Here is a 12,203-nt window from a genome sequence, read left to right as displayed (position 1 = left end):
TTTCCTGACTGTCCAGGTATCAGGCCAAAAGATGTTTCAACTTTGGAAACTTGTCTCTTGTGCGATCTTCTCACTGGAAACCTCAGCTTCTGTCTTGAAGACTGATCGATGTGTCAGTTACTGATGAAGAATGATCTTGTGTGACGTGAAGAAGACAAAGTGGAACCTGTTCTTGACAAAGAACTTGAAACCTCTCTTGAAGACTCTTCAGGGTGACGTGAAGAATGTCGTGGACAAAGTGGAATGTTGTTGACAAAGAACTTGAACCTCTCTTGAAGACTCTTCAGGGTGACGTGAAGAATGTCATGGACAAAGTGGAACCTGTTCTTGACAAAGAACTTGAACCTCTCTTGAGACTCTTCGGGTGACGTGAAGAATGTCGTGGACAAAGTGGAACTGTTGTTGAAAGAACTTGAACCTCTCTTGAAGACTCTTCAGGGTGAGTGAAGAATGTCGTGGACAAGTGGAACCTGTCTTGACAAAGAACTTGAACCTCTCTTGAAGACTCTTCAGGGTGACGTGAAGAATGTTGTGGACAAAGTGGAACCTGTTGTTGAGAAAGAATTGAACCTCTCTTGAAGACTCTTCAGGGTGACGTGAAGAATGTTGTGGACAAAGTGGAACCTGTTGTTGACAAAGAACTTGAACTTCTCTTGAAGACTCTTCAGGGTGACGTGAGAATGTTGTGGACAAAGTGGAACCTGTTGTTGACAAAGAACTTGAACCTCTCTTGAAGACTCTTCAGGGTGACGTGAAGAATGTTGTGGACAAAGTGGAAATGTTGTTGACAAAGAACTTGAACCTCTCTTGAAGTCTCTTCAGGGTGCGGTGAAGAATGCTGTGGACAAAGTGGAACCTGTTGTTGACAAAGAACTTGAAACGGTCAGCAACATCCTCCAAGGTGAGTTTGCAGAGCACAGAGGACCTTGCCGCTCAAGACTCTGCCTGCACTACCTGAAGCTCCAAGGGCTGCCTTTTGTCCCTGGTTTGCTGAGAGGTGGCTCTGCCATTCCTGGCTAATGCACTTATTATCGTTCTAGAACCAAGTAATGCTGCAATGAATATCCTTTATACAGTGCAGACGGGTAAATTTTTGCCGATATATGCATGGGATGAATTCCTAAAGTAGGATATCCAAAGTTCAAAAGGTCTGCACATTTTAAATTATGGCAGATGTTGACAAACAGGCCCTATCTTACCTTCCTCAACAGCCTATGAGAGTGTCTTTTTTTCCACTCCTTTTCTTTGCATTGGAATGGACAACTTTAAATGTTTTCCAGTCTAATAAATGAAAGAGTGTAACTCATTCGACTTTGCATTTCTCTGATCCTATGAGTCCCCTCTATCTTTGCATGTTTACTAGGCATTTGCATGTTTTATTCATATTAATAGCATGTTGCTCTGTTGGATTTTTAGATTTTCTGTGTAGATTTTTGATAACTCGTTGGAAATTAAGGGAACTAGCCTACCTAGCTAGCTTTATACTTAATCATGTCTCCTTTTTCATACAAATCTTTAAAAGAACCTGGATTTCTCTCAATTCTTTGGATATAATATAGCCACTAACAAACATTCTTTACAGGAGGAGGTAACTTGTGCATGTAGCTGCCTTTCAAACCTTATCGGGGCTTAGGCACTCTTCCAAAAGGAAGAAGGGACTCACTTGCTAATTTCACAGCAGGAGAAACTGGGACAGAAATGCATGGATCAAGGTCCTCTGTTGAGTAATTAACCCGATTTAGTAATATAACTAGTTTCATTTAAATTCTTATTCCCTATTTGTATCATTTTAACTGGCCAGATACTGTCCTTTGCAGACACAGGCTGCAGTTCTATATCACACTTCTTTCCTTATAGTCTTTGTTTTTCCTTGGATTAGTAATTGCCTTTGTTGTTTACCATACACACAGCCTTAATTCTTTTCACATGGACCATCCTACCTCTGCCGCATTTATTCCATCACAACCCCATTTTCTTCCATTAGAAACACTCTGTCCTTCTTCCCCCGTATGAATGATTGTCCTCCAGGCCTGCTGCAAAGCTGTCATCCTGGTACTCCCCTTCCTCACTTTCACAAGTTAGAGCTATTTTTTTCCCTAGATTCGAACTTTTCCATTTCTTTGCTTACTTTCTCAGTTGGGCCTCATTTTCAAACTTCTTCGTGTACCTCATTTAGGGCAATAGATTACCCTACCCCCAAATTACTGCTTGAAACTGGTGTACAATCAAGATTAATTGCTATACTTGATCGATTGCCTCATTGATGAATGATCAGTAACCTATTAGTAGGGAAGCAGCATGGAAGGAACAATAACTCCCTAGTGGTGTGACCTTAGGGCACATTTACTAAACTATTTTTCCTTTAGTTCCTCCTCTATAATGCTCAGATAATAACAATACCTGCTTGCTTGGGTTGTTACGAAGATTAAATGAAATAACATTGACCAATAGTCTTCTTGAGTAACTGGCACATAGTAGCTGCTTCCTAAGTGGTGCACGACACCCAACAGTGATTGCCTTTGTCAGGTGTCCTTCAGAAAATAAAGGATGACGTGAAAGTGATCCAGGACCCTGCCACTTGGAAACCGCTCAAGGAGAAAATCGAGAAAGTCGAGAACATGGTGGAAAGTGACATTTCTAAGATGGTTTCAACTCTAGAGAAGTCTTTGGGGTAAGATGGTGCTCCGTAGTGGAGGCTTTGCTCCAAGAAAAACAAGAGAGGGAATACATCGCTTTGGGGGTGAGGGTAGGTGTGGGATCAAAGACAGAAAGGTGGTTAAATTTGGCTCTTCTTACACAGAGCCCAGGTGACCTAAGGCCAGGTCTGTCAGAGCTGGAGGAAACTGGCTGCACAGCTAATCTGGGCATTTCGTGGGTTCCACAATCTAAGGGTCAGGGTCGAGTCTCCTCTCACCTTCCCATCCACTTGTCTGCTGGTGTCCGAAGTCTTTCTCCAAGAAATAAAACTTTTCCTTCTTGGAAGTAGGCTTGAGATAAATCCCAAATCCCTGTAGGGGCAATTTCACATCAGGTAGCCCCATGGAGTGGGTCCCACACATGGAGGTTTGGAGTCGACAGTTCTGGGTCAAATCCTGGCTCTGGCGCTTATTCTCCTTGCGATGTGGGGGGTAAATGTCATTCACCTGAGCCTCTCTATGCCGTGCCGTTAAATGGACACGATCAAGCCTCTGAACAAAGTTATTGTAAAGGCCAAAGGAGACATGACACTGATGTGCTCAGCATAGGGCCGTCACAAGGAATGGTGACAAGCGTGAACTGTGGGTTTTGCACAGGTTGGAACTTGGCAACTCCAGCATCCTGAAATTCAAGAGTGAAGTGGCTTCTGATGGAAAAGGCATTAACTTAAAGATCCCCGTCTCCACCGATGTCGCCTTGCACCTGTGAGTATGCATGCCTTTGCATCTGTGAGTGAGCATACCTTTGCACCTGTGAGTGTGCATGCCTGTGCACCTGTGAGTGAGCATACCTTTGCACCTGTGAGCGTGCCTGTCTTTGCACCTGTGAGCGTGCATGCCTGTGCACCTGTGAGCAGGCTGCCTTTTGTCCCTGGTTTGCTGAGAGGTGGCTCTGCCATTCCTGGCTAATACACTTATTATCGTTCTAGAACCAAGCAATGCTGCAATGAATATCCTTTATACAGTGCAGACGGGTAAATTTTTGCCGATATATGCATGGGATGAATTCCTAAAGTAGGATATCCAAAGTTCAAAAGCTCTGCACATTTTAAATTATGGCAGATGTCGACAAACAAGCCCCTATCTTACCTTTCTCCAACAGCCTATGAGAGTGTCTTTTTTTCCACTCCTTTTCTTTGCATTGGGAATGGACAACTTTAAATGTTTTCCAGTCTAATAAATGAAAGAGTGTAACTCATTCGACTTTGCATTTCTCTGATCCTATGAGTCCCCTCTATCTTTGCATGTTTACTAGGCATTTGCATGTTTTATTCATATTATTAGCATGTTGCTCTGTTGGATTTTTAGATTTTCTGTGTAGATTTTTGATAACTTGTTGGAAATTAAGGGAACTAGCCCTACCTAGCTAGCTTTATATTTAATCATGTCTCCTTTTACATACAAATCTTTAAAAGAACCTGGATTTCTCTCAATTCTTTGGATATAATAATAGCCACTAACAAACATTCTTTACAGGAGGAGGTAACTTGTGCATGTAGCTGCCTTTCAAACCTTATCGGGGCTTAGGCACTCTTCCAAAAGGAAGAAGGGACTCACTCGCTAATTTCACAGCAGGAGAAACTGGGACAGAAATGCGTGGATCAAGGTCATCTGTTGAGTAATATAACCCGATTTAGTAATATAACTAGTTTCATTTAAATTCTTATTCCCTATTTGTATCATTTTAACTGGCCAGATACTGTCCTTTGCAGACCCAGGCTGCAGTTCTATATCACACTTCTTTCCTTATAGTCTTTTGTTTTTCCCTGGATTAGTAATTGCCTTTGTTGTTTACCATACACACATCCTTAATTCTTTTCACATGAACCATCCTACCTCTGCCGCATTTATTCCATCACAACCCCATTTTCTTCCATTAGAAACACTCTGTCCTCCTGCCCCCGTATGAATGATTGTCCTCCAGGCCTGCTGCAAAGCTGTCATCCTGGTACTCCCCTTCCTCACTTTCACAAGTTAGAGCTATTTTTTTTCCCTAGATTCGAACTATTCCATTTCTTTGCTTACTTTCTCAGTTGGGCCTCATTTTTCAAACTTGTACGTGTACCTCATTTAGGGCAATAGATTACCCCACCCCCAAATTACTGCCTGAAACTGGTGTACAATCAAGATTAATTGCTATACTTGATCGATTGCCTCATTGATGAATGATCAGTAACCTATTAATAGGGAAGCAGCATGGAAGGAACAATAACTCCCTAGTGGTGTGACCTTAGGGCACATTTACTAAACTTTTTTTTCCTTTAGTTCCTCCTCTATAACGCTCAGATAATAACAATACCTGCTTGCTTGGGTTGTTACGAAGATTAAATGAAATAGCATTGACAAATAGTCTTCTCGAGTAACTGGCACATAGTAGCTGCTTCCTAAGTGGTGCACGACACCCAACAGTGATTGCCTTTGTCAGGTGTCCTTCAGAAAATAAAGGATGACGTGAAAGTGATCCAGGACCCCGCCACTTGGAAACCGCTCAAGGAGAAAATCGAGAAAGTCGAGAACATGGTGGAAAGTGACATTTCTAAGATGGTTTCAACTCTAGAGAAGTCGTTGGGGTAAGCTGGTGCTCCGTAGTGGAGGGCTTTGCTCCAAGAAAAACAAGAAGAGGGAATACATCGCTTTGGGGGTTGGGGTAGGTGTGGGATCAAAGACAGAAAGGTGGTTAAATTTGGCTCTTCTTACACAGAGCCCAGGTGACCTAAGGCCAGGTCTGTCAGAGCTGGAGGAAACTGGCTGCACAGCTAATCTGGGCATTTCGTGGGTTCCACAATCTAAGGGTCAGGGTTGAGTCTCCTCTCACCTTCCCATTCACTTGTCTGCTGGTGTCCGAAGTCTTTCTCCAAGAAATAAAACTTTTCCTTCTTGGAAGTAGGCTTGAGATAAATCCCAAATCCCTGTAGGGGCGATTTCACATCAGGTAGCCCCATGGATGGGTCCCGCACATGGAGTTTTGGAGTCGACAGTTCTGGGTCAAATCCTGGCTCTGGCGCTTATTCTCCTTGCGATGTGGAGGGTAAATGTCATTCACCTGAGCCTCTCTATGCTGTGCCGTAAATTGGACAGGATCAAGCCTCTGAACAAGGTTATTGTAAAGGCCAAAGGAGGTGTGACACTGATGTGCTCAGCATAGGGCCGTCACAATGAATGGTGACAAGCGTGAACTGTGGGTTTTGCACAGGTTGGAACTCGGCAACTCCAGCATCCTGGAATTCAAGAGTGAAGTGGCTTCTGATGGAAAAGGCATTAACTTAAAGATCCCCGTCTCCACCGATGTCGCCTTGCACCTGTGAGTATGCATGCCTTTGCACCTGTGAGTGTGCATGCCTGTGCACCTGTGAGTATGCCTTTGCACTTGCGAGTGTGCATGCCTGTGCACGTGTGAGTGTGCATGCCTGTGCACCTGTGAGCATGCATGCCTTTGCACCTGTGAGTGTGCATGTCTTTGCACCAGGGAATGGGGAGATGCAATGAAGCATGGACAATGCAGGCCTGGCCTGGGAATCAGCAGCTTTCTGCTCTGCTGTGCCCTTAGATCTTCGTTTCCCAATCTGTAAACTGAACTAAAATCCATACCTTCAAAATGTCCCAATGACCTTCGGTCATAACCAAGTCTTGATGAACAGAATACTTGCCAATTAGACTATTTTGGAAATCATACCATTAATCTCATTGTAAAAGTTGCGAAATTGAAAAGAAAATAATTATCCATAATCCTACAGCCCAGACATGAAAATCGATGACTCCTTGACAAAATTTGCACTGGCAGTAATTTTGTCTCAAAATTGACTTTAAATGCCCAGGATCTAATAAAGGACAAATATAGAATAGATTATTTTAAAGCATTTTTAATAATCCCAAAAGAGACAGAGAGATAGGAAACTGTGCCCATGGAGAAGAACATTGTAATTAAGTGCACTAATGAGTCCATCACTCATTGGCCGTGAGATCTTGGGGTAATTACCTAACCTCTCTGTATCAAGGGTTCCTCGTCTGGAAAATAGAGATAAAATACTTCCCTCCTAGCACTGCAGTGATGAGTCAACGGATTAACTCTCATAAAATACTTTTCAAAAATGCCTCAAACATAATTTGTGATCGAGAAATGTCAACTACTTTTATTGTTATTTTGATTATTAGTAGAACTTCTGCTGTCTAGAAATCGCATAGGAACTAAACCCACGTGGCCGGGAGCCGGGTCCCCTGATAGAAATGCATCAATCACGTAAAGGACGTGGGCGGTGTGACGTCACCCAGCTGCACCCGCGCAGGAAACGGGAGGCCTCCTAGCCCCTCGCTCACTGAGCCTCTTCTCTCCCGCAGGCCTTTCCTTGGAGATGTCATCCACCTGAAGGTCTCTATGGAAATCCTAACCGGAGTCAGACTCGAAACTGACAAACAGACTGGCATCCCCTCCGTGGTCCTGCTAGAGTGCGCCACTGACCCAGCCAGCGTCCACCTCACCGTGCTGGACATGTAAGGCCCATCCAGCTCAGCAGAGCTGGGTTCTCAGGGCATTTAGGACCCCTAAAGTCAGCCCTGTTCCCATCCCTGCGAGCAGGTATAGTGCAGTGGAAAAAAAGAACTCAGGCTCTGGGTTCAAATCCCACGTCTGCCACTCATTTCTCACTCTGGACCCCTTTCACCTCCCTGAACCTCAGTTTCCCCTGTAAGCTGGGGGGGGGGGATGGTAATGATACCTACTCAGAGACGACTGAGATGAGGAAATAAGAAAACACAAGTGTTTACCCTAGAGCTTGGCACACATTAAGCTCTCAGAAAAGATATCTGTGCTGATTGCACATCTACTTGCTCTCTCAACCACTGAGAGGGAAGTGTCACTGTCTGCAACCAGAGTACTGAATCTTTGGCTCCATCGGATTTGCTTCATGCATTTTGAAGCTCTCATGTCACATGCATACACATGTAGGCTTATGTTTTCTTGGAGAATCATCACCTGTATCATTACTTAACATCCCTCGGTAATAATAATAACTGTTAGTATTCCTTTTATTTACCTGCTTGCCTCGAGCTGGGGAGGAGGTGGCTAAATACCTACCATGGGTGCTAATTTCACATTGTCTCCAAATTGTCCTCCACCCACAAGAAAATTCTCAAAATGAGATCTTGATCACTTAACCCTCTCCATTTAAGCCGTTGAGCCCTGTTATCAATAAAATCTACTGCGTCTTAGGCTGCATGCTTGAAAGAGCAGATTTCACCCAGGGAGGAGGGCGGAGGGAGAAGGAGGGAACCCGGCCAGTGGCTGCAAGGGAAAGGACGGCCCAGGGGAGAACCAGACTGGAACAGACTGGGGGCTGGGGCTGCTGACACCTGACCTGTTGGCCTTGGCCAGGTACCAGGCTGGGTCCCGGGCTCTAAGCCCTGATGGTCACCCCACCCCCACCAAAGGATCCCATCACAGGTGGCCCAAACCAAAGAAAGTCTCCAAGGCCTACCAAAGGCTGGGATGCAAATTCAGAGGCCTGAATCCTGCCAGTGCCTGCCTTGCAAAGCAGTGAATTCCTTCTGGAAATTCATTCTGCCTCTTTGGATCTCAGTGCCCACGTCTGTGAAATGGTCCAAATCCTCTCAGGGCTTTTCTTTGCACTCAGGATCAAAATCCAAGCCCCTGCGCTCGTGGCCTCAGCTCTGTTTACCTTCGTATCATTGCACTGACCCCTCGCTCACTCTGCTCCAGACATTCTGGCTTCTGCCCTGTGCCTCAGACAAATCAAGCTTTTTCCTACCTCAGAGCCTTTGCACAGGCTATTCTGGAAACCTGGAACAGCTTTTCCTATCCTCCAGTTTAACGTACTTTTTCATCCTTTGGGGTCTAAAATACCATTCCTCCTGTTCCTTCTCGCCATTTTGTACCTGTCAAAATTGTCATTATATATTTCATTGTATGTTCACTTCATTCATTCATAGTAAGTTTGCCCACCAAACTTATTGGTAGGCAACTGATGAGGTCCCTGTTCTCATGGAGCTTATTAGCCTGGGGAAAAAGCTGATAGACAAACAGTCAATCAATCAAGAACCTGCAAGAAAATGTCAGACTGGGACGAGTGCTGGGCAGAGCATGGAACGTAACAGGACATCATCGATAGCACAGACTCCTCACAGCTATAGTGTTCAGGGAGGGCTGCCTTGAGGAGGTGACAATGACGCTGAGGGCTGAAAATGGGAAGGAGCCAGCCTTGGCAAGGCTTGTTTCATGTTTAGGCGCCAGCTGTTTGCATTTTGCACACCCCTGTATTCCCAGGGCCTAGCTTGGTAAGTGACATATAGTCAGTGCTCTGAATACATACGTGTCTGCGGAATGAATGAATGAGGTGTCAGCATTGGGACAAGGCTCTCATGAGGTATTGGGGTGAGCAGCTGATCAGAGGTGGGGTTCTGAGTGACGCTCCAGTGGCTCTCTGCCTGTGGCTGTGGAGGTACCTGACATCTAGTGCTCCTTCCCCCTTTCCCCCTCACTCCTTCTCACCTCATCCCCTGTTGCTTAGCGGTTCTGCTGCCCACCCAGCTTATCAGTTCTCTCCCTTGTCCAGTACCAGTGGTGTGATCCAGCGTGTCGTGGACTCCCTGACCAACATCCTGAACAAGACTGTGTCCTTCCTGGTGCAGAAGGCGGTGAGTCCCTGAACGGTGGGAGCGCAGAGCCAGACCGAGTGAGGGCGGGTGTGGCCCTGCGGGCCTGGCTGTACCCACTGGGCATCTTTCCTTCCAGGTGCAATGTTCCCAGGTCATCTGAAGCCTCCTTCTCTTTTACTCCGCTTGGAGAATATGTGGGGAGCAGGGGCCTGCCAGGAGCTGAAATCACTGGGTCCCCTATCCAAGTGCCCCTTGTATGCCTTTTTATCTAATATTTCCCATTAATCAACAACACTTGATTTAAATAAGTGTATTTAAATAAATTCATTTTCAAAAAGGAAACTGTATACCCCTGCCAGAAATAGAAAACCCACCTCACTTATCCTGGTTCCAGTGCCAGAGATTCTAAATTAGTTATTCTGGAATGGGGCCTGGCAATCTAGGCTTAGGAAGAAAAATCTCCCAGAAGACTGTTTCTCCTTGAACCAAACCTCACCACTCAAAGTGTGACAGGAGTGGCCTCACCCGTGTGCTGGCTAGAAGTGGAGATTCTCAGGCCCCGCTTCGTGCAGCAGAAGCCGTATTTTCACGACATCCCCAGGGACCTGTACGCACAGGAAAGCAGGAAGAACTCTTCTCTGAGGCCTCCATAGCTCCACTCAACTCTTATAGTTCCAGGGTTCTAAAGTTCAGGATTCCTAAGAGCATGGGGTTCCGGGATGTTAACACTCCACATTGGAGATACTGAAGGTTCTAGAATTCTAAGCCGAAAGGTGTGGGATCCTGGGCCTCTTGGACTTTAGACGTCTTTCCTTTATTCTAGAATCCCAAGGTTCAGAGGTCCCAAACAGCAGCCTTTACTGTGGGTGGCAGGCAGAGTGCTCCCAGCTGAGCGTGAACTGTTCTCCCCCAAACCCCCTCTCTCTTGCTCGCTCTGGCCCTCAGGTGTGTCCAATGATCCAGCACCTCCTCCATACCCTGGACGTGGATTTTATTCAGAACCTCATCAGTAAGTCACAGCTGGCGAGGGGTGGGGGGTTTTCCCTTTGCCACAGTCCCAAGGACGGCCATGTAGATCCACAGTGTTAGAAAGAAGATGGCTTTGGACAGCCACCTATGGATTGAAATCCTGATGCTGCTACTTAGCAATTGTGAGGCCTCAGATAAGTGGCTCTGTCCCTCTGGGCCTCAGTTTTCCCCTGGGTGAAAGGAGACTGCTAACATTGTGAGGTCCATGTACGGATTAAATGAAAAAGTGAAGAGGAAAACATCTAGTAGGTATTGCACATAAACCCCTCCCTCCCTCTCTTCTCTTCCTGTGAGAAGCTGTGGCTTCTCTTCCAACCCCTTCGAGTCTCTGGTGTCTAGGCACGGCTGGGGTTGTTTGGTGGGGCCGTTGGGGCAAAAATGAATGGGGCAAGTGAATTTGTCAGGGCCCTAGAGGTGGCCCTTCTCTTATGAAAATAGCCAGGAGTCCAGTCCCCTGGCATCTGCTCTGTGCTCTGGAGTCATGATGTCACTGGATCCTCACACCTACCACATGGGGTCAGTACTGTCAATGTACCCATTTTATAGATGAGCAAAGTGAGACTCAGAGGAGAAGGACATGCCTGAGGTCCCACCGGCTGTGAGAACTGACCTGCCATTGGAATTGAGTCTCTGTGCAGTCGTCTAGTGGTGGAGACAGAAATCTGTATTGATTCTGTTCCTACAGAGAGACTTCAGGATGGAATCCACCTGAAAATCACCGTCTGAAGAGGATGAGGAGGACCCATGCGATGCCCACCTGCTGGTGAGGGGCCGGCCTCTGGGACCCTGTGCTGAGTAGAGAGGATGAGGGATCTCAGCAAGGGCCTCTGGCAAAGCAAAAGCAAGACTTAGCTTCTCTCCCTTCTCCAGCAATAGACTGCACCCTGATCCTGGCCACAGCCTGAGCCCAGATCTTAGCCACGACCCCAGTTATAGACCTAAGCCCTGGCCTTGGTCCCAGACTGAGCCCTGATCCTGATCCCAGACTGAGCCTGGATCCTGTTCCCAGACTGAGCCCGGATCCTCATCTGACACTGACTCCTGATTCTGGCCCCATCTGAGCCCTGACCCTGGCTCCAGTCCAGGGCTCTCAGCAGTCTTTTCCCATCTGATGTTCCCAGGATGTTCCTAGGGTGGATGAGGGAAGCCAGGTTGGGTAGTGATAGGTATCAGAGAACGATCCCAAACCACAGGTACCAGTCTCCTCTCTGAGGCCTTGGACCATGCAAGGTACTGTGGAAAGAGCTTGGGCCGTGGAGTCAGCAGACCTCGGTCCCATCAGGTGCCCAGTGAAAGGAAGGTGCCCACAAAGGCAGCTAGTGCTGTAGATGTCCTGACGCCTACCTTCTCATTCCAGATTGGTTCCCAGCGGCTTGTCCTAGTTTCCTTGTAGCATCTGTCTCCGGGCATTCCACCAGAGCGAAAGCCTGAGCTGCTCCAGGAGGATGTCTCTTCTCACAGTCAGAGTAGCAGCTGCTTTGCCTCTCGCCCTACCCCCAGCAATAAAAGCCCTGTCTCTGCACCCTGCTGTGTGACTGGCTGTGTTTCCTCCATCAGGCTTGGGGGTGGCGTGTGGGTGTTGCCTGCAGCTGGGGCAGGAGAGAGCTGGATCCTGGGCTGGAAGGGACATTTGGCGGGATCCAGCACCACCTCCTCCCTGATTTAACTTGGGGGACACTGAGGCACAGAGAGGACAGGCAACTGGCCCAGGGTCTTATTCCTAGTCTGTGACAGTGACAAAGCCCCTGATTCACTCCTTACACAGTCCACAGGTGTTGAGTGGGACCCTAGTCTGTGCCAGGAAGACAGTGGAGACAAGAGAGTCACATTCGAGGGCCAGCCCCACTCCTTGTCCCCTGGGTGGCCCGG

The 12,203-nt window shown here is 46.9% G+C and overlaps 1 protein-coding gene across 1 annotated transcript; it reads left to right on the top strand.

Moving 5' to 3' along the window:
- The first annotated feature begins 782 nt into the window (after positions 1 to 782).
- On the top strand, positions 783 to 11,856 carry BPIFA2 (BPI fold containing family A member 2). Its single transcript, XM_077159928.1, has 8 exons — positions 783 to 901; positions 5,122 to 5,266; positions 5,890 to 5,997; positions 7,032 to 7,184; positions 9,263 to 9,344; positions 10,251 to 10,314; positions 11,020 to 11,097; positions 11,692 to 11,856. Exons 2-7 carry the CDS (start codon positions 5,214 to 5,216, stop codon positions 11,058 to 11,060), a joined length of 501 nt encoding a protein of 166 aa, XP_077016043.1. The 5' UTR covers positions 783 to 901; positions 5,122 to 5,213; the 3' UTR covers positions 11,061 to 11,097; positions 11,692 to 11,856.
- The last annotated feature ends 347 nt before the right edge of the window (positions 11,857 to 12,203 follow it).

Source organism: Tamandua tetradactyla, chromosome 1 (genome assembly GCF_023851605.1).
Source record: "Tamandua tetradactyla isolate mTamTet1 chromosome 1, mTamTet1.pri, whole genome shotgun sequence".
NCBI classification, from domain to species: Eukaryota; Metazoa; Chordata; class Mammalia; order Pilosa; family Myrmecophagidae; genus Tamandua; species Tamandua tetradactyla.
This window is presented reverse-complemented; position numbering and strand designations above follow the sequence as displayed.

Coding starts and splice junctions, on each gene's coding strand:
- BPIFA2 (XM_077159928.1), top strand. CDS start 5,214: ATGGTGGAAAGTGACATTTCTAAGATGGTTTCAACTCTAGAGAAGTCG. Junction 5,998..7,031: donor ACCGATGTCGCCTTGCACCT/GTGAGTATGCAT, acceptor TCTCTCCCGCAG/GCCTTTCCTTGGAGATGTCA. Junction 10,315..11,019: donor TTTTATTCAGAACCTCATCA/GTAAGTCACAGC, acceptor CTGTTCCTACAG/AGAGACTTCAGGATGGAATC.